At 49.5% G+C, this 20859-nt stretch overlaps 1 protein-coding gene across 1 annotated transcript in view; it reads right to left on the minus strand.

Moving 5' to 3' along the window:
* Window positions 1-20859, minus strand: part of unc5a (unc-5 netrin receptor A) — a 123597-nt gene that overhangs the window by 9753 nt on the left and 92985 nt on the right. Inside the window, exons 7-13 of the mRNA XM_076986615.1 lie at window positions 16975-16981; window positions 16562-16566; window positions 11506-11694; window positions 9199-9498; window positions 7389-7476; window positions 6579-6747; window positions 4404-4637 (exon numbers count right to left, since the gene is read on the minus strand). Of these exons, the coding sequence (XP_076842730.1) occupies window positions 4404-4637; window positions 6579-6747; window positions 7389-7476; window positions 9199-9498; window positions 11506-11694; window positions 16562-16566; window positions 16975-16981 (992 nt within the window). The remainder of the gene's footprint in view (window positions 1-4403; window positions 4638-6578; window positions 6748-7388; window positions 7477-9198; window positions 9499-11505; window positions 11695-16561; window positions 16567-16974; window positions 16982-20859) is intronic.

Genomic DNA, 20859 nt, shown 5'->3' on the forward strand with positions numbered 1-20859 from the left:
CAATGTTTCGGCATCCTCAAGACCCCACCTCCTTTCCAGATCTCTCAATTTCTCAGCATTCTCAAGACCCCGCCTCCTTTCTAGATCTCTCAATGTCTCGGTATTCTCAAGACCCCACCTCCTTTCTAGATCTCTCAATGTCTCAGCATCCTCCAGACCCCACCTCCTTTCCAGATCTCTCAATGTCTCTGCATTCTCAAGACGCCGCTTCCTTTCCAGATCTCTCAATGTTTCGGCATCCTCAAGACCCCGCCTCCTTTCCAGATCTCTCAATGTCTCTGCATTCTCAAGACGCCGCTTCCTTTCCAGATCTCTCAATGTTTCGGCATCCTCAAGACCCCGCCTCCTTTCCAGATCTCTCAATGTCTCTGCATTCTCAAGACCCCGCCTCCACGCCTCCCCTGTGGGAAGTGCCGTTATAACTGCAGCTCCCCAGCTCCAGCGCTCCAGTAATTCCCCCACCTCCGCATGGCTAACTGCTCTGTTTAAGCACACCGGGGACATTTCTGGCTCCCTCACCAGTATCCCCCTCCTCCTACTCCTCCTCCTCCTCCTCCTCCTCTCTCTCTCTGCCCCAGTCTTGTTGTCTCGATCACTTCCTACTTCAGTCAGCTCTGACTTTTCTTCTCGTTTCCTATGCACCTCTTTCCTGTACATGTACTGCCTTTCTATCCCTCTCCCTCTCCCTCTCTCCCCATCTCTTTTTCAATTCAGTAAGGTTTACTGGCATGACAACATTTGTTTGCAGTATTGCCAAAGCAATATTAAGACACAGAATAAACTTTTACAATATTATGATAAATAATAGTTCTACATTGATGCTTTCTATGAAAGCAATTGAAATCAGCATGAAAATAGTTGGTCAAATATACCTTCAATGGCCATTTTATTAGGTACACCTTGCTAGTACTGGGTTGGACCCACTTTTGCCTTCAGAACTGTCTTAAACCTTTGTGGCATAGATTCAACAAGGTACTGGAAACATTCCACATTGACATGATAGCATCACGCAGTTGCTGCAGATTTGTCAGCTGCACATCCATGATGTGAATGTAAAGGTGCTCTATTGGACTGAGATCTGGTGACTGTGGAGGCCATTCGAGTACAGTGAACTCATTGTCGTGTTCAAGAAACCAGTCTGAGATGATTCACGCTTTATGACATGGTGCATTATCCTGCTGGTAGTCAGGATACCCCATATCAGAAGATGGGTACACTGTGGTCACAAAGGGAAGGATATGGTCAGCAACAATACTCAGGTAGGCTGTGACGTTGACATGATGCTATATTGGTACTAATGGGCCCAAAGTGTGCCAGGAAAATATCCCCCACACCATTGCACCACCACCACCAACCTGAACCATTGATACAAGGCAGGAAGGATCCATGCTTTCATGTTATTGACGCCAATTTCTGACCCTACCATCAGGACCAGGCAACGTTTTTTCAATCTTCTATTGTCCCATTTTGGTGAGCCTGTGTGAATTGTAGCCTCAGTTTCCTGTTCTTAGCTGACAGGAGTGGCACCTGGTGTGGTCTTCTGCTGCTGTAGCCCATCCACCTCAAGGTTCGATGTGTTGTGCATTCAGAGATGCTCTTCTGCATGCCTCGGTTGTAACGACTGGTTATTTGAGTTATTGTTGCTGTTCTATCAGCTCAAACCAGTCTGGCCATTCTCCTCTGACCTCTGGCATCAACAAGGCATTTGCGCCCACAGAACTGCCGCTCACTGGATATTTTCTCTTTTTCGCACCATTTTCTGTAAACACTAAATATGGTTGTGCATGAAAATCCCAGTAGATCAGCAGTTTCTGAAATACTCAGACCAGCCCATCTGGCACCAACAACCAAACCACGTTCAAAGTCACTTAAATCACCTTTCTGCCCCATTCTGATGCTCAGTTTGAACTGCAGCAGATCATATTGGCTACGTCTACATGTCTAAATGCATTGAGCTACTGCCATATGATTGGCTAGTTCAGTGGTTCCCAAACTTTTTCTGCCGTGCCCCTCTTTAGTAGATGAGAATATTTTCGCGCCCCCCCCCCATTGACACATTTGAGCATGTTTTACTTCCAAGCTCCGCGTCTCCCCTGCAATAGCTCCGCGCCCCACCTAGGCAGCGCACCCCCCACTTTGGGAACCACTGGGCTAGTTCGACATTTGCATTAATGAAAAGTTAGACAGGTGCACCTAATAAAGTGGCCGGTGAGTGTATAAAGGTGTTTACAAACAGAGAAATACAATTATGTGTGAATGTGTGTTTATGGGTGTGTGTGTGTGTAGGTGTGGGTCTTTGTTGTGTTTAGGATGGGTACTCACTTATCTTTATATGGCAGCCTGGCTAAAGTGCTTCTGGCTTTTCTGCTAATAAGATAGTTAGACAGCTACAGTTGGGCTGTGTCGTCTCCGACTGTGTACTGCAATTTAGCGTTTTTGCTCAGATGTTTTACGCCGGGTCCAAATGTCTGCCTTGGTCTCTACAGTGTCATTGTTGCGATTCTGGCTGAGTCTCTGCTCTCTGGGCAGCCATGATGTCTTACATCAGCCGGTCTGGATGGTCAGGCGGTGTTCACGGAGTCTGGACTTTGTCGGCATGGTTCTGTGTGTAGTTTCAATCACTGTGAGAAGGTAGTTTGTTGTGTTTCTAAATGAACTCAGTGAACATGGCCATCTGTTTTAGCAAAGTCTTTTTTCTGCTCAGCTCTTGGCATCGCAGGGCTTTGTAGTGATTTTTTTTATGTAGCCAACATTTAATAACCCTTTTTTGAATGTTGAGTAATTGGGGAAATTACTCTCAGCTCCACGTTTATTTTTTGTTTTCTTGTGCACTCTCAGGATAGTTTTTATATGTCCAGTGCGAATCATTTCAGCTGTGGGTTTTTCCACTGGTTCCATGAGGTTGGTCCCCCAGACCTCGCTTCCATCCATCAGAATGTGTTCTATAAACCAACCGAAACCACTCGAGCCAAATGTGAATTGGTATTTCAATGTGAATTTGACATTTAATTGCATAAAATGTCCTGTGTGCTGTCTCTCTCGGTTCATTTACTTCTGGATTGAAGCTTCCAGTTGAACTATTGTTCATTCCTAAATAATTATACTCTCTACAGGTTTAAATTTTTTGTGACCCCAATGTGAAGCGTGAAGCTCTTCCCTGGCAACTGACAAAATTATTGTTTTGGTCTTTTTCAGGTTTCCTGCCAGGGCCCCAGTCTGGCAGCACGGCGCCAGCAGGTCCGAGCTCTGCCGTAGCCCCCGCTCCGTGGGAGTCAGCAGAACCAGGTTAGAACAGAAATGTGATTTCTGAGTCATGTAGAGTCAGACCAGGTGCCACAGAGCGATCTAATATGGTGGCTGATTCATTGATGTAGATGTAGAATAAAGTTGGGCTTAAGCTGTAGCCTTGACTCACTCCCCATTCCTGAGAACTGGAAAGGGTCCTTTTGTTGGCAATCTTTATAACGAACCTACTGTTTGTGTTCATGAGTTTAATAATGTCATATACTGTATCCTCTGTCTCTCTCTGTTTCTTTCTCTCACTCTGTCTCTCTGTCACTTTCTCTTTCTCTCCCTCTCTCGCTCTCTCGCTCTGTCTCTCTGTCACTTTCTCTCTCTCTCTCTCTCTCCCTCTCTTGCTCTCTCTCTGTCACTTTCTCCCTCTCTCTCTATCTCTCTCCCTCTCTCTCACTCTATCACTCCCTCCCTCTCTCGCTCTCTCTCTCTCTCTCTAGGTGAGGATCCTTGGCAGGCAGTGACTGACGAGTGCTCAGTGTTGGTCTCCTGTGGCGACCGTAAGGCCGCAGTCAGAGCTGCCCTTTTTTCATTTACTAATTAACCATGCAAATGAAATCTTAACAGGCTCCTCAGACACGCTCCTCCAGGGAGCCAGCTCTGGCATTAGCTCCTGATTATTCTTGATCCGTTCAAAAAAAAAAAGGGGGGGGGGGGGTGTTGAGCATGCCGAAATGTCTCAGCTGAGGGATAGCCAGCAGGAAGGAAGACAGATGGAAACAGAACAGAACGTAACCTATCACCACTCGGCACACGAAAATATCAACCAATCTCCAGGCACCTCACCAACATATGAACTAATCAACACTCCAATCAGTAACACATGCTTCTTAGAAATTACATTCTTGGAGGGCATAATCTTTGGTTTAATCAGGAAATCCAGAACAACTGAAGTGGCAGTTTACCTGAAGCTGTGTTGCTTTTTAAAATATTAAATCCACCTGAATGTACAAACTTGAAGGAAGGTTACTACACTAGCTATATATGGCATTCGCAATATAACAAAGGTGCCATCTGTCATCTCCAAGGACCAATGAGAGCACGCTCAACCATCGAAGCAAACCACTACCACGTTATTGGTGCCCCGTGTGAGGCGCGAGGACGCTCACCTTGACGAGGTCCTGCGTGTCGTCTGTGCAGTAGACGCGGATGCTGTACTCCAGCGTAGAGCAGTAGGTGGGTGCAAACAGCAGAAGCTTCAGACGCTTGGCGGCCACCATGCTGAGCGACTCTCCAACCAGGGCGAAGCGGCCCAGCTGATTGGTGAACACGCGGCACGTCTCTGCCTCCAGCTGGCAGTAGTATGGCTCGGGCGCCGGCTCCTCGCCCACCAGGAGCACGTCCTGAATGCCCACACACAAACACACATGTAATAGGGTTAGTGTAACAGACACACGTGGCCAGGGAAAGGGCAGAGGTCACTGTGGGTTCACAGGTTTGGGGAGCATGTTAAGGATGTGTCCATGTGATCTATGGAGTGGGTTTGAATACCACTACCATTCTGATCACGCACTCTTCAAGTTTCAAGAATTGCTCAAGCTGGTTTATAATTGTTTTTGCATATTAGTCTTACTTGGCTGAAACACATTGTAGTTGTTACTTATAATGCAGCCACACACAATACACACACACACCAACACAGATATGTTTCTTCCAAGGGTACGACAGAAGCATATCTGTTCACATAAGAAAAATGAAAGGGCAAAGAAAATATATGAAAGAATTCTTTAGCAATTTCCTTTCTATCCGTTTGATAATACAGCCATTAAAATGAAAAGGCGGGGACAGGAGATATGCCTTTTGCAGGAGGTGATATCGGAGCGGCCCTGATGCAATCACAGTCAGCACGGGGAGATGCGACCTCATCAGCCGTGCCGGCCACACTCGTTAGCGTTTCCATGGCAACAGCACGGCCAATCTATCGCCATTTTACACTCTGGCCATTCGTTAATCAATTAGCCACTTTGACAATTAGCCGCTCCTTTCCTTAAAGGCCGTGAGAACGATTTAATTGCGGCCGCGACGGGAGATCGCACTTCGGTGTGACCTCAAGGAGTTCATTAGGGCACAAGCCATCTGATGTCTCCAATATGCCAGCAACAGTAACGACAGCCTCTTCAGCTCCTCAAGTTCTGATGTGTACATAATACACGGGAGACGCATCTTAAGCAAAGAAATCAAGGGGGCGGGGTTAAAGAGAACATCCCCTAGCATCAAGCTGTCCTAATGAAACATGTCGTTCTTCCATAGCCTGTGGTCAGATCCTGTCTCATAATGGGTCCCCAGAGTGGCTTTAATTAGATGAAAAGGCAAGGAGGACCTGCACTGGCAGCGGCTCATCACCAGGAATCTACTTTCTCCTGCACCCGCCCACTAGCGTGTCATCCAATCAGCCTCATTTTGAAGGCCCCGCCCCCACATGCCTCGGAGTCTCTGGCCGGGAGGAACTGCATCCTGCCAATCAATTAAAAAAAGCTGTTATCTTCATCAGGGAAATTAGCACTGACACGAAGGCATTTTGCATTCCACCGTAAAGGTGTGCAGTACTTTCCCATTAGACTACATTGCTCAGTCGCTCTTGTACGTCCCCGCACCGAACGGTTCAATAGATGTTTTCCCTTCCCCAGCTGCCCCAATCTCCTCTCAGATCTGCGTTCTCTGGAGAAATTAATTGCTTTAAGCCACTCTGCCAAGACTCTATCCAGGACAAACTTTCCTGCTTCCTGCCTTTGTCTGGGGGTACCTGGGCAAGTGCCGGGCGACCTGTCGCCTGCGGGCTATATTTGGGCTGGGAGATGATTAAAAGTACTCTCCTAACCTCAGCCTAAAGACAGGGCAATTCATTCTGCAGACGCCCCAGCACTGCCACGCCAAGGGGCCCTGAATAATTTATGCACAATATCGAACATGAAAGAAGACCTTCGCACCCCCTCCCCAAGGTCCTTCCTCCATCTCCCTCTTGTTCCTCCTCATCCTCCTGCACACCTGGCGCTCTGCTGGCTGGGTGGTGCCTGTCCAATGCTGGCTCACAACACACTCATGGGCAGAAAAAGGGCTTTTCTGTGTTCGCATGTGCACTTCCAGAATTCTAATCAGAGTTTTATTCTTTGACTGTTGTTAATTACTGCCATTGTTACATCATCAATAGCTCATTGTTACACGTGGTTCCATCCAGAACATGTGACTCCAGTGGAAAGGGTTAAAGGTGAATGCTGCTGGCCACACACACACACACACACACACACACACACACACACACACACACACACAACTGCCTCCCTCACCTCCCAGCTTCCTTCGTAGGACTGCTTCTTCAGCCGGAGGGCCCAGTTCTCGGGACAGGCGTCCGAGCAGTGGTCCATGCTGATGATGACAGGCCGGGTCAGGACCACGCCTGGCGGACCGCAGCTCACCACAGGGCTCAGCAGGGTCTGACACCCAGCCAGGGGCAGCCTGCAGGGGGCGCCATTATGACCAGCATGAGCAACTTGTTCGCATGCTAAACATACTATCACCACTACATTAAATTATAATCAGGTCCAGAATAATGATGATAATGATGATGATAATTATCATTATTATTATAATAATATACTATTATTATTATTATTACAATTACTATTATTATCATCATTATTACTGTTGTTTCAGGTAGTCATGGCCAGTAGGGTAGATGGTGGATGAAGTATGGTGGATGAGCCAAAAACCTTTCAAGTGTGTGTGTGTGTGTGTGTGTGTGTGTGTGTGTGTTGTGTGTGTGTGTGTGTGTACGTGTGCATGCGTGCACACTTGTAAGATTTTGAGATTTTGGTGGTACATCACACTATGCATGCAGTCCTTTAATTTCTGTAGCTAGTATTACTCACACGTCAAGACCAGAAAAATGTGCACACAGATATGCACGCACACACACACACACACACACGCACAGAGAGACACACACACATGCTCGCGCACCCCAGCATGGGGGAATCGAGTTCAAATCCACTCTGAAGTGGCCGCCAGCACAGGCTTTATCCCCCCTCCCCTCCACCCAGCACCCTTCACTTCTCTGGGTGTCTGGCGCCTCCCCCCTGTGTTGGGATGGGACTCACCTCAGATCTTCCTTTCTCTGCACGGTCAGGTAGATCTCGTAGATCTTGCCTCTAGGAATGGCCTCCGGGGGAATTAGCAGGCTGATCCCTGATGCAAAGAAGACCAAAGAGAGGGCAGATGGAGGTTCATTTACTAAGGTTCATTTACTGACACTCCCCCAACCCCGTTCTCCCCGGGTGCCGAGAAGTCCTGTGTAGGGGCTAGTTGTCTCCTCCCTTCAGCAGAGAGAAGAGGAAGGTACTGGTCTGGGATCAGTTTTGGGCTTTGTCGTATACTATAATATCTAGGCAGAAAGACCTAGATATTATGTATTAGTGTCATTAGCATTATAGAGTGTATTATATGGTACAACGGTATGTGTATTTATACCGAGCTGTCAGTGTATGCATGTTTCACTGTGGTGCGTGTGGTGGAGAACGTGCAGTTATGTGTGATGATTGATGACCGTAATGCAGAGCTGAGTTCCACCAGAAACCTTAAGCACTAAGCCATTAGCAACAGGCTAAGTTTAGCCCCGGCTAGCTGGTGTTTGACTGAATCAGCTTCTTTCAAATCAGTCGTGTGGGAAAGTTTCGGGTTCCTGGTGAAGTGAAGGGAGGGTTGGTGTGTGTGTGTGTGTGTGTGTGTGTGTGTGTGTGTGTGTGTGTGTGTGTGTGTGTGTGTGTGTGTGCGGAAATGCTTATTCAACACACCGTCAGCAGCATTACCCAGATGTGCCAGTCATTTACATTCACACAACTGCTCCATGTTCTCGTGCAGATAGATCATCCTACATTAGGAGTCCTGCCCATGGAGACTTTTTGATACAGAGAGGTACATGTGTGTGGACAGGGGACTGAACCCAGGTCCCCTCTGTAGTAGAGGCAGCGTTGTGATACCAACCAATCACCACAGAAAAAAAAAAACAACAACAATAACAACAACAACAAAATCAACAACCAGCAGTTCGACCATGTATCCCTGCTGATTCCCAGCAGCATCTAAAAGCAGACAAGGCCAAAAACATTACTGAAAAAAAAAAACTATTACTGAAAAAGCATTACTGAAAAGACATTACTGAAAAGACATTACTGAGAAAACTACTGAAGCAACTGGCATTTACATTTCAGCGGGTTGGGCTTTACATTGTGAAATATTGCTGAGGTGGAAGAAATGAAATTTTCAGATTCTCCTTCCTCTGTTCTTTAATAATGTAAGAGGTTCAGTTGTGCAGCTGGTTGGGCCTATTGCCCTTTAGGCTTTTTTGTTTGCTTATATATATATATATATATATATATATATATATATATATATATATATATATATATATATATATATATATATATATAAAGCCAGCAGACGGAGGAGAAGAGAGGTAGCTGTTCCACTGGCTGCCACTGGGCAGACTGGGTCACAGACTGGTCTTGCATGTTGGCCACTGTGACCTCACGCTGGGAGAAACAAACTCTGGGAAGCATGGCCCGTCTCACACGTTGACCCACCAAGAGAGGAACTTTCTGCCTGGCCCACTTACAAGGCTTTTATAGTCAGATCCCGATCATGACTCCAACAGTATAAGTGCTGCTTCCTGCATATACACTGTTTGCACAGTTGTTTACATGATTGTTTACACAGTTGTTTACATGGCTGTTTACACAGTTGTTTACATAGTTTTTGGGCCGAGCTCTTGGTGTAATCGAGGGCCCGATGCTTAGCTGTAAAAAGTATTCATATAAAAAAAATCTAAACAAAACACAGCATAACCATAGTGTGCAGCATAACCACTCCCCTTTCCAAACCAAGCCCCGCCTTCACCCCAGCCCAGCTCACCCGTGTTGGGGATGGTGAGGCGTCCTCCCAAGAAGTTGAAGGTGCCGTAGGAGGTGTCTGCGCTGTCCCTGGGCAGGGTCTTGAAGTAGCTCTGGGACGCCAGGCGGCTGACGAAGTCGCCGGGGTCACTGGGCAGCTTGCCGTTGTGCAGCGTGTGTGAGCCGTTGGCCAGTGGCTCCAGTAGCGGCCCGTTGCTCATGGAGAACTTCTCACCGACGTCCAGGCGTGAGCGGAGCGTGCCCTGGTAGCTGGTAGTGGTGGTGGTCAGGTCTGGTTGGATGGTGAGCAGGTGAGAGTTCTCTGTGTGACGGAAAGAAGGGAGAGAGGGAGGGGGGAAAGAACAGGGGGAGGGAGAGAGAACAGACATAAAAGAGGAAGAGTGAGCAAAGAAAGGAGAGAGAGAGAGAGAGAGAGGGAGGGAGAGAGAGGAAGAGAGAGAGAGAGAGAGCAGGCATTAGTTATATTAAGAGTTGACTGTAAGAATTAACTGCAATCTTAATGCTAACTGAGCCTTTACAACTACCTCTTAAAGAGTGTGTGCTGGTCACCCTCTCCTGGACCTGACCACTCTCTCTTAAAGAGTGTGTGCTGGGCACCCTTTCCTGTCCTGGACCTGATCACTCTCTCTTAAAGAGTGTGTGCTGGACACCCTCTCCTGTCCTGGACCTGATCACTCTCTCTTAAAGAGTGTGTGCTGGACACCCTCTCCTGGACCTGATCACTCTCTCTTAAAGAGTGTGTGCTGGGCACCCTTTCCTGTCCTGGACCTGATCACTCTCTCTTAAAGAGTGTGTGCTGGACACCCTCTCCTGTCCTGGTCCTGATCACTCTCTCTTAAAGAGAGTGTGCTGGTCACCCTCTCCTGGACCTGATCACTCTCTCTTAAAGAGTGTGTGCTGGACACCCTCTCCTGTCCTGGACCTGATCACTCTCTCTTAAAGAGTGTGTGCTGGACACCCTCTCCTGTCCTGATCACTCTCTCTTAAAGAGTATGTGCTGGACACCCTCTCCTGTTCTGGACCTGATCACTCTCTTAAAGAGTGTGTGCTGGACACCCTTTCCTGTCCTGGTCCTGATCACTCTCTCTTAAAGAGTGTGTGCTGGACACTCTCCTGTCCTGATCACTCTCTCTTAAAGAGTGTGTGCTGGACACCCTCTCCTGTCCTGATCACTCTCTTAAAGAGTGTGTGTTGGACATCTTCTCCTGTCCTGATCACTCTCTCTTAAAGAGTATGTGCTGGACACCCTCTTCTGTCCTGGACCTGATCACTCTCTCTTAAAGAGTGTGTGCTGGACACCCTCTCCTGTCCTGGTCCTGATCACTCTCTCTTAAAGAGTGTGTGCTGGACACCCTCTCCTGTCTTGATCACTCTCTCTTAAAGAGTGTGTGTTGGACATCTTCTCCTGTCCTGATCACTCTCTCTTAAAGAGTGTGTGCTGGACACCCTCTCCTGTCCTGGACCTGATCACTCTTTTATTCCCCATGTTCAGAAAGTCATCTCCAGGGGACATTCATTTAAACAGCACACAGTCGATGAAAACACACACACACACACAGACACACATATACATGCACACGAACAAGTCCCTGTTCACAAAGCCCTAACCCTGATAAGAACTCCCTCATGGATAAATCAATTCATTCTCCTCAGTAACCACAATCAATTTCATACAGCTTTTAAGGCTAGCTTAGGAGAACATGTTTTTAAAAAATAAAGCTCTTTTCTGGCTTGCTTAAGGCATTAAAAAATAGAATTCTATGTCTGGCCTACCCTCCATTTTCCACTCGGGAGCCACTTTCATTCCTGTCACATCAGATTAAAGGTAAAAAGTCAGTGGGAAGAATGTGGTCTTAAACGCAGGGTGGGCAACCGGGACGGCTTTCCAGCGCAAGACCGCCTGCCGGTGTTGCCCGCTCACGCCTGACCAGCGCCGGTGTCGCCCGCTCACCCCCCGCGGGTGCCGGTGTCGCCCGCTCACGCCCGGCGCCGGGGAACGCCAGCTGTTCTGACCGGCGCTGTAATGTGCTTCTCTACTGAATTTAAAGCAGGTGGCGCGACAGAGACGGAGTGGTGTTTGTGCCGCACAAACACAAAACACATGCGACCAGAACACAAGCACGAGAGGTAGGTGGGTGGGTGGGGGGGAGGGGCATGTATTTGAACACACACACACACACACAAACACACACACACACACACACACACACACACAGAAACACAAAAACACGCACGCACGAGGACAGACGGGTAGAAAAGCGTAAAGATAGCCTACTGCAGCGGGTGGCCCTGTGTGGTGCCCACACACCTGGCTTGGTGGGCTTGATTCCCACGGGCTGAAAGCCGGTGGTGAGGATGGAGGAGTCGGCTACGTCCGCGTCCAGACCCTCCTTCTTCCGCCGGTACACCAGTACCAGCACCACCAGCAGCAGGGCCAGGCACAGCACCACCGCCACCATGCCCACGTAGAGGGCCACGTCTTCTGCTCCGGCCGCCGCTGCACGGGGGGGGGGGGGGGGGGGGGGCAAGAGCGGGAAAGAGAGAGTGATAATGGAGCAAGAAAGAAGACAGAGTGAGAGAGAGAGGGAGAAGAATTCAGCATGAGAGGCAAGAAATGGGTGAAATGAGTGCGGGAAATAGAGAGGGAAAGAAAAATAGGGATTAGCACTGAAGCAAATATTCTGCCGCTGCGTGAACAACTGGAACACCTGTGAACAGCTGGCGTCTGAACGTGCTCACTTTCCCGCAACGTGTTCAGGATGGAGGGTGAAGCTCCATCACAGGATCGGAATCAGTTCTCCCGCCTTTCACACACACACACACACACACACACACACACACACGCAGCCTTTGATGTGTTACTTTTGTAGTTCAAGTCAGCAGCTGCTCTGGAGATGCATGTGTGTGACGCACCACGCAACTGGAAGAGCCTGAGGAAGGGGCGTGGCCAAGGAGCAGTCAGGCCTGGGACTGGACCACTGGCTGGCTAATGGAGGGGGGGGGGAGGGTCATTCCACGGTGAGAGAGAGGGGAGTGGTAGACTGCTCTCTCAGCACTTCACTGCTGTTGAATTTAAAGCCTTGATATTGAAAGACACACACAGACAAAAGGTGTGTGTGTGTGTGTGTGTGTGTGTGTGTGTTATGGGGGGATGGCACAGGCTGTAAACTCTCTCCTCAGCCTGCAGTGCGGTGTCTAAGACGATCATGTCCTGAGTCATTCTAGTCAGTGGTGATAGGACGTGGGTCTCTTGTGACAGTCAACCCTGTCACTCTCTGGGGGGGGGGGGGGGGGGGGGGGTGTGGTTGTTTTACTGTGAGGATGGCTTTAATGCTCCACCACCAGCAGGTTAGAGGAGAGAGGCCACTCCCTCAGCACACACACCTCCACTTCAGCCTGCTTGTCTCCGCTAACCCTGTTCCACTCCCCTCCGACATTTAAATTTTTTTGAATATCCAGCTTTACATGATACATAATTTGAATGCTGCTTAAAGACTAATATTTACAACTACAATTTTAGACCTATCCAAGAGACATTAAAATAAAAACATACAAACAGTTCTACATTATCGATATATAAGCAAATCATTCAAATTTTCATTTGCATAGGCCGTGGATCCATAGTCCCTTAGTCTTAGTCCAACCCACCCACCCCCACACACATACACACACCCAGAAACACACATGCACACAAACAGCTGTGTTTGTTTGGATTCAACAACAGTGAAGTTGTCAAAGGAAACGATTCAATCAGAACTCTTCTCTGATCTCTTCTCACTCCCCCCCCCAAGCAACAATGACAACAACGATTGTCTCGGTGACAATTAAGAGAGCTGACAATTACGGTTCTGACAGCAGTGTGAGTTTAATTAAACTCAACCCTAATTGTTAATCACACCCTCAATCACAAAGTCGAAATAAATATCATCTTCATGGCAATCAATTTGTGGTTAGACTTTCGCGATAAACAACGACTGTCAGATAGGTCTCGGTTCGCTCCTTTAATGCAGCGCTTATTGACACTGAGTTGTAAATAGCACCAGAACACACACACCGCCTCGGTAGTCTCACGCACCACCCTTGAAGTCTCGGGAGAGCATGGCACAGAGAAACTGGCCGGTTTTTGGGAGGGGAGGAGGGGCGCAGACCTTTCAGACGAAGAGGCCGCACCTCGCGGAAAGTTCTGGCGCTTTGTCGCTCACGCGTGAACACACCCATGCTTCTCTCACACCGGCGACGACTCTTCCGCGGACACGTCGGCGCGCATGAAGGAAACGTGTAGGAAGAGGGGAGGAAAGTGAGGGAGTAATGACAGGAAAAGGGAGAAGGTGAAAAAGTGAGAGTGAGTGTGCGTGAAAAGGTGTGTGTGCATGTGACAGACAGACAGAGTGTGTGTGTGAAGAACTGTAGATAGAGAGAGAGGGGAGTGTGTGTGTGTGTGTGTGTGTGTGATAGCAGGTGCTGAGGCAGGATAAGTTGAAATAAAATGTTCCATAAATGACCACCGAGCTGCAACCACAGGACCAAGCCTTTGAACTGATTTATTTTGCCACTCAGCACCCTGACTGTGTGTGTGTGTATCCATCCGTGGGAGAGTGTGCACGCGTGAACCTGAACGCTCCCAAAAGCCGCTGGAACGAAAGGCTGGACCCGCCGGCATGTCAGGCGCCTTTGTCCCCGCTCTCTCCTGGCCCCGCCCCGCTCTCTCCTGGCCCCGCCCCTTTGTTCTATGCGTAAAGCTCCTTGGGCTTATCAGAACATCAGCGGGTGGAGTTTTTATCGGTGCCAGCAGGTGCCACAGGGGACCAATTCCGCAGGCTAACTATAGACCAGGCGCTCAGAGCCATCGATTTTCATGCAGCGGGCCAATAATTGAAAGGACGTCCATCACGCTTTAATTGACAGAGTTAATCAGGTTTTATAATTGGATAGATTCTACCTAATTCAGTAAGGCCGGTCTTCTCCACATCTCCTTTTAGAATCTCACCCTCACTATCTCTTTTGCTCACACACACACACACACACACACACACACATACACACACACACACACACACACACACACACACACACACACACACACACACACACAATTCCTTTTCCACTTGATGCATTCAGGAAAGGAAGCAGTTGAGCTGCTGTTTATATCGAATTCCTCCACACCCACTTCACCTGTCCTACTGCCTGTCTCTCTCTCTCTTACACACACACACACACACACACACACACACACACACACACACACACACACACACACACACACACACACACACACACACACTCTCTCTCTCTCCCTCTTTAATCACTGCACAGTTCAGAGACAGTAACATAACAAAGTCCCAGAAGCTGCAGGAAGCCAAGTGTCTGTAGGTGAGACAGTCTCACTCTGAAGTGAGAGGATAGAGACCGAAACATAAAAACAACGAGAACACACGCTGACCGCCGCCTTTAATGCATTAGACTGCCATTAAATTCCTCCTCACACTTGAAATATCCTCAAATTTCTTTAAGCGCCACACTGACAACAGAATGATGCGTCAGACCAAACACGTCTGGAACGGCCAGAACTTGGAACGATAAACTGTCCTCTAAGGAATGCGTAGACCAAACACAAATATGATAAGCTCCACCTCAACCTTAATTCTAGTCTTCGCAGCCAATTTTAGCCTGACAAAAGCCAAACGTTGGCGGCCAACATTTACATTTCTGTACAAGAGTGTACCAAGGTCCCAGACAGAACCGCCCAAATGTGAGGATTATACCCACTGTCATACGAATCCTAGGCACAGGGTTTCTCTGAGGATTTCATAAACAAAGTCAATGCCCTACAAAAGTCCACCACGGGCTCTTGGTAAGCCTCAGCTCCACGTCTGCCTGTCGTTAGGGGCCTATTTATTACGCCGCGCAGCAGGTCTTCTTTGGCAATAGCGAGCTCTATAACACCTGTCACTGGAACCCTGCCCACCTGCCAGTCTCCACCGCCGTCACACAGACGTGTCTCCAGGCAGATGTGTGAGGAGCTCGCACACACGGCCCCAGGAAATGTTTACAGGGCCTCACCCCACCTTGTTTACGCCCCGAGACTTCATGCTGACGACCCACCATTCACTTTCCCAAATATGAATATAAATGTATATATGAATATGAATATGTATATATAACAACTATAATAAATAGCGTTAATAATTAGCATTCAATGAATTAAATTTACTCTTATATAGCACCTTTTCGACATACACTGAAATTGCTTTACAATTAACACAGTTATGACAGTTACACAGTGTTGTATATTCAAAGAATGCCGCCGGTCTTCAGTCAGTTATGTCTGCTGGTCTTTTCTGTATGGCGGCTAGCGAGCCAGAAGTGGACTTCATTGGTGCCATCTGCTGCTGCTGGCTGACGGCTGCCAGCTTGTTAACGGTCTCCCTCCTTCCCGCTGTAACACTCTCGTCACGGCAACCGCATCCATCCCGATAGTCTGTTGGCCCGTCACACTTTGCAGCCTCGCGGGATTCGAGCGTGCCGTCCCGCGTCCTCGCGCGCGCCGTCCCGCGCTAACATCGTCGGTGGCTCGCGGGTTCGGAAACGAGCGTCTGCCCGTGCTTCTCCCTCCTGGCTGGCTAATCCGCGCCGCAGGTGAGCTGACCGTCCCGCACTGCAGGTGTGTCCCGCACATCTCGCCTGCCCAATAGCGATCGGGAGGGAGTCCGCATAGTCCTGCACGTGCCAATCCTGTCGACCAAGGGCCCCTGCACCCTCGCTGCCTTCTGCTTCAGTTGCTAGCGGAAACGGCTGACCCGACAACCTGTATCGACCCTGCAAAGAGTCTTTCCCACCTTCCCAACACAGGAGACCTCGGTATATAATAACAACAGAGCAAAGTCCCTCCCACCTCAACCCCTACTAAGACATCAAAGAGATGGCTATGACCAATACGATCAAAGGCTTTTCCACATGGTCTAACCAGAGGAGTCCAAAGTTCATATTTGACAGTTCTCTATAGAGGGACCCATCGCTACTCTTTCATGATCAGCCACATGTTTGATTGCCTGGTCTGGTCCATGCATATAATAGATGGCGTTTCAGAGTCTTGAACAGCATTTTACACCGGGGACGCAAAAAGAGGGGGTGGTGGGGTTTGGGGGGCGGGGTTGGGGGGCGGGGTTAGATGGGTGGGGTAGTGGGGAGGAGTCATCACTTTTAAGGCCTTGGGCTTCTGTATTTCTCTACAGCACGAAAACCCGAGCTTCGCCCAATCAGCCTGCACGAGCCGACGCTCAGCGGGACAACACCGTCTACACCGTCTACACCGTCTACACCTCCGGACATCCTACAACCAGCTCAAGTCTCAAGTCCCTCTGAGCTGTGACTGTGTATTTTCGTTAAGCTTCTCTCCTCCTCACGGATCTCCACGCCGTTGACCCACCAGCTGTTACCTGACTGGTGGTGTGGAGAGGTTCTCCCGCCTGTACTGAGGTCTGCAGTCCAGTGTTGGCAGGACAACGTACTTCAGGTCTTCCCACAATTCCACTCAACAGTTCACGCTCCCCTTCTCTGCCTATCGCAAAAAAAAGCCCTGTCACTTCTATTAAAGTAAACTGTCTAATCGCTGGGATGCGTGACTCTATAAGTCAAGTGACTCAGAAGGCTGTTTTATATGTTATCCCAGATGACATGGTTTGCCTCATTTTATTTTTAGTAAGCCCCACTGTGCAGTTTCAACCCCTTCTCCCAGCTCACCCCCCCACCACACACACACACACACACACACACACACACACACACTCTCCCTCTCTCTCTCACGCACTCGACTGCACACATGCACACACAAATATACATCGTTATACTCCCCTGTCTCTACCCAGGGCTAGTGTGTGCTCATCAACACTTATGTAAATATTAGTACTTCTGAGAACTCCCTTAATAACCCATCCTTACATGCATTTTGTACTGTATACAGTGAAGAGATCCTCCTGCAACAATATCACCCTGATATAAATATAGCCTACTGTTAAATATACGTTAACTCCCGACTGTTTACTGTCAATATCATATGCTTTTCAGCCAAGACATTTGAATTTTATTTCACATATTCTGGAAGCTTCTCCCATTTGCATGTATCTCTAGTGATGTTTCTGTTTCTAGTGATGTTTCTGAGAGCCTATGTGTAAGCCTTCCATAAGGGAGAAAGGAAACCCACATAATGAAGCCAGCAATCATAGCCAAAAGAACCTGTGATTGGCAAACTGACTAATTAGGGCAAACCTTTACACAGAGCTGCTTCTTCAAGCAATGATGCTCTTTTCCATTTTTACCAACCAAAACCGTGTTTTACTAAATCACTGCGGTAATATATACATGTACTGAGATGCAACACGTATGTTCAGCTCAGGTGTAACACTCCGCCCAGCTGTAACACGTACACCCTGGTCAGCTGTAACACGTACACCCTGGTCAGCTGTAACACGTACACCCTGGTCAGCTGGAACATGTACACCCTGGTCACCTGCAACACGTACACCCTGGTCAGCTGTAACACGTACACTCTGGTCAGCTGTAACACGTACACCCTCGCTCAGCTGTAACACATACACCCAGGTCAGCTGTAACACGTACACCCTCGCCCAGCTGTAACACGTACACCCTCGCTCAGCTGTCACACGTACACCCTCACTCAGCTGTAACACATACACCCTCGCTCAGCTGTAACACGTACACCCTCACTCAGCTGTAACACATACACCCTCGCTCAGCTGTAACACGTACACCCTCACTCAGCTGTAACACATACACCCTCACTCAGCTGTAACACATACACCCTGGTCAGCAGTAACACGTACAACCTCGCTCAGCTGTAACACGTACACCCTCACTCAGCTGTAACACGTACACCCTCGCCCAGCTGTAACACGTACACCCTCACTCAGCTGTAACACATACACCCTCGCTCAGCTGTAACACGTACACCCTCCCTCAGCTGTAAGGCACTAGGCTGTAACGCACGCTGCTTGCCAACTTGACAGGACCCATGAGGAACCCAACCAGTCTAATATCTCCCTCCTCTGATGACTCAGCGTCAGATCCGTATACACTCCGCTTCAGTCCTCCCCCGGTGCAGCCTACATTCAACCTTACACACTCACTCCGGGTCCCTTTAGCGAGTCCGCCACTAGCTTTCTGATGTTGACACACACATCCGTGACTACGCCTGCCTGTTCCTTATTCCTTCCCTCCCGTTGTTCCGCTTGGAGGATCCCGTCACCCTGTGCGGGTTTTCTCTCGCATCAGCGTCTCGGCACCCGACACCTTCCTGCTCCACTCTAAATGACCACCGTTTCATTCGCCATCAAGTAACAGAGTGCAGAAAGATAGAAGTGCAAGTGGGCAGAAAATCCAGAAAAAGGCAAAGACCTCCATGTTACTCAAACTTTGGTGGGTGGGGGTGGTGGAGACAGGGTATCCCAGTCAGGTTTCAGGAATGCAGGCAGAACTTTGCCTCCGAGCACCTCCCAGTGAGTAATGTCGGCCCCCCATGACCGGTACGAGCTTTCCTAAAGACCGCATTCCTTTCTTCTGCTGATAAATACGACCCAGCGGGTTCCGTGGGCGTTATCGAGGGGCATTCGTCACAGCGGGCCCGGAGATTTCTCATCTCGCGGCCGTGCGTGGCTGCGCGTGCCAAGATGAGTAATGGCCGGCTCCCGAGGTCGCGCTAACACGGCAGCTGAAATCTCCGCGACGAACGCGACCACCTCACCTCCCACGATGCTCCGAATGAAATGCGGCCCGAGACACCAGCTGGAATTAACCTCGCGATTGGTCTTGAGGTAAAAGGACTTTGGGCCGCAGGCAGAGAAGCGCTTCGAAAGGTCGCCGATTGCCACGACGCCGGCAAAAATGCGGAGTTTTTGTGATGGTCACTGGCAGCACTGCGCGACAGGAGGGACGGTCACGACGGAGGTTGCCCTCGCCGGACCCTCGCCGGAACGCTTTCGGGCTGCCGCCAGCCCCGTAACCTGCGCCGCCTGGTGCTGATGTCATTGTCTGGACGACGGCCAGGCTGTTAATTAGACCCGCAAGCATCTCGGAGGCTCGGGAGTGGACGCGTCGTGTAGGTGGCGTGTTTGCTCCGCTCCTCCACCTCACAGACGTCGGGCCCGGACTCCTGCAGAGGGAGCAGAGTAGCGCCACGGCCTTCCAGCCATGAGGACCAGCTGATTTTTTTTAGTCTTAAATTTAACAAGGAGCAGTCCATGACAAATCCTCATGGGCCAAACTCTCTCTCTTTCTCTCTCTCTGTCTCACTCTCTCCCACAGTCTTTGTTTGACTGAAAGTTTCCCCGGGCAGCTAATTATAGCCAAAAAACCCCGAGCTGCTGAGCGGAGAGGCCACAGCCTGCAGGATTTCTGCCTATTGCGATACATCACGGGCCCATTGTCTGTGGACGTGCATCTGCTGGGAACAGATTGCGGTGAGAATTGTACTGTGGCCAGCATTCTACTTCACTCCGATTTCTGCCTATTCAGAGTGTGTGTGTGAGAGTGAGTGTGTGTGTTTGTTAGCATGTGTAGTGGGAAGGGGTATTGAAGGCATATGTGTGTGTGTGTGTGTGTGTGTGAGAGAGAGAGAGACAGGGAGCATGAGAGCAAACTCTTAATCTTGAGGGATCATTCAACACTAAACCTGAGCTAGAGAGAGACACACAGAAGGAAAGTTCTCTGGTGAAGACAGCTCCAACCACACGCCCCACCCACGCCTGGCATCAACTCACAGAGCAGCTCTCTGTGGTGGCACCTCACCCCTGAGACACAGCTCACAGAGCAGCTCACACTGACCGGGTCTCACCCCAGGACTCCAGCAGCACCGCTTATCCAAGACAACAATTCCACAGTGAGAACTCCGATCCAGAAGTGTGTGTGTGTGTGTGTGTGTGTGTATGTGCATACATTACTTTACTAAAAGAACATGGGAGCATGGTTTAAGGTCCAACCACTGGCCAGACACCAACAAACCGACTGTAACGTGAGGTCACGGGTTTGACGGCACGGGAGATGAGGACAACTCACACGGGCTCGGTTCCAGTACCGCCAGTTCTCTGCTGGATGCTGAATTTGCTGTAGCTCCAGCATGGAACCGAGAGGAGCCGGAGCATGAGCGGTCCGGCACGGCGAGGGCCGCATCCCCGTCCCTGTTCCTGGAACTGGGTCACCACAAACCACGGCGCGAGCCTGGTCACGTGGAGATTACAGGTACCACAGGTACCACTTCTGAGGTGAGCCGTAACGTTCGGCGTGCAGGTGGAACGGCTGCTTAAAACGGGCTTTTAAAAAGGGGGCGGTGCTCCGGCGCCGACGTCTCTACGCGACGTGATGACGGATCGATGGCGTGGGTGACTCGGGTGACAACAGTGGCTCACCGCAGGTGTGAGCACGTCTCGTGCACCTCGGTCAGCCTCGCTGCAAACTGAACCCCCCCCCCCCCCCCCCCTCCCCCGTGATGAGAAAGTCGATGATGCAGTGCCTGCATGCCGTGTGGGTCCTCAACCAGATTAATAAAAGAAAAAAAAACGCAAACGCTTCAGATCTTTAATAAGGCTCCCGTCGGCACATTTACGATCTGAAGGAGGAGGAGGGGGTTCTTATCCTGAACGCTACGCACCGC

This window comes from Brachyhypopomus gauderio, chromosome 2 (assembly GCF_052324685.1).
Source record: "Brachyhypopomus gauderio isolate BG-103 chromosome 2, BGAUD_0.2, whole genome shotgun sequence".
Taxonomy (NCBI): Eukaryota; Metazoa; Chordata; class Actinopteri; order Gymnotiformes; family Hypopomidae; genus Brachyhypopomus; species Brachyhypopomus gauderio.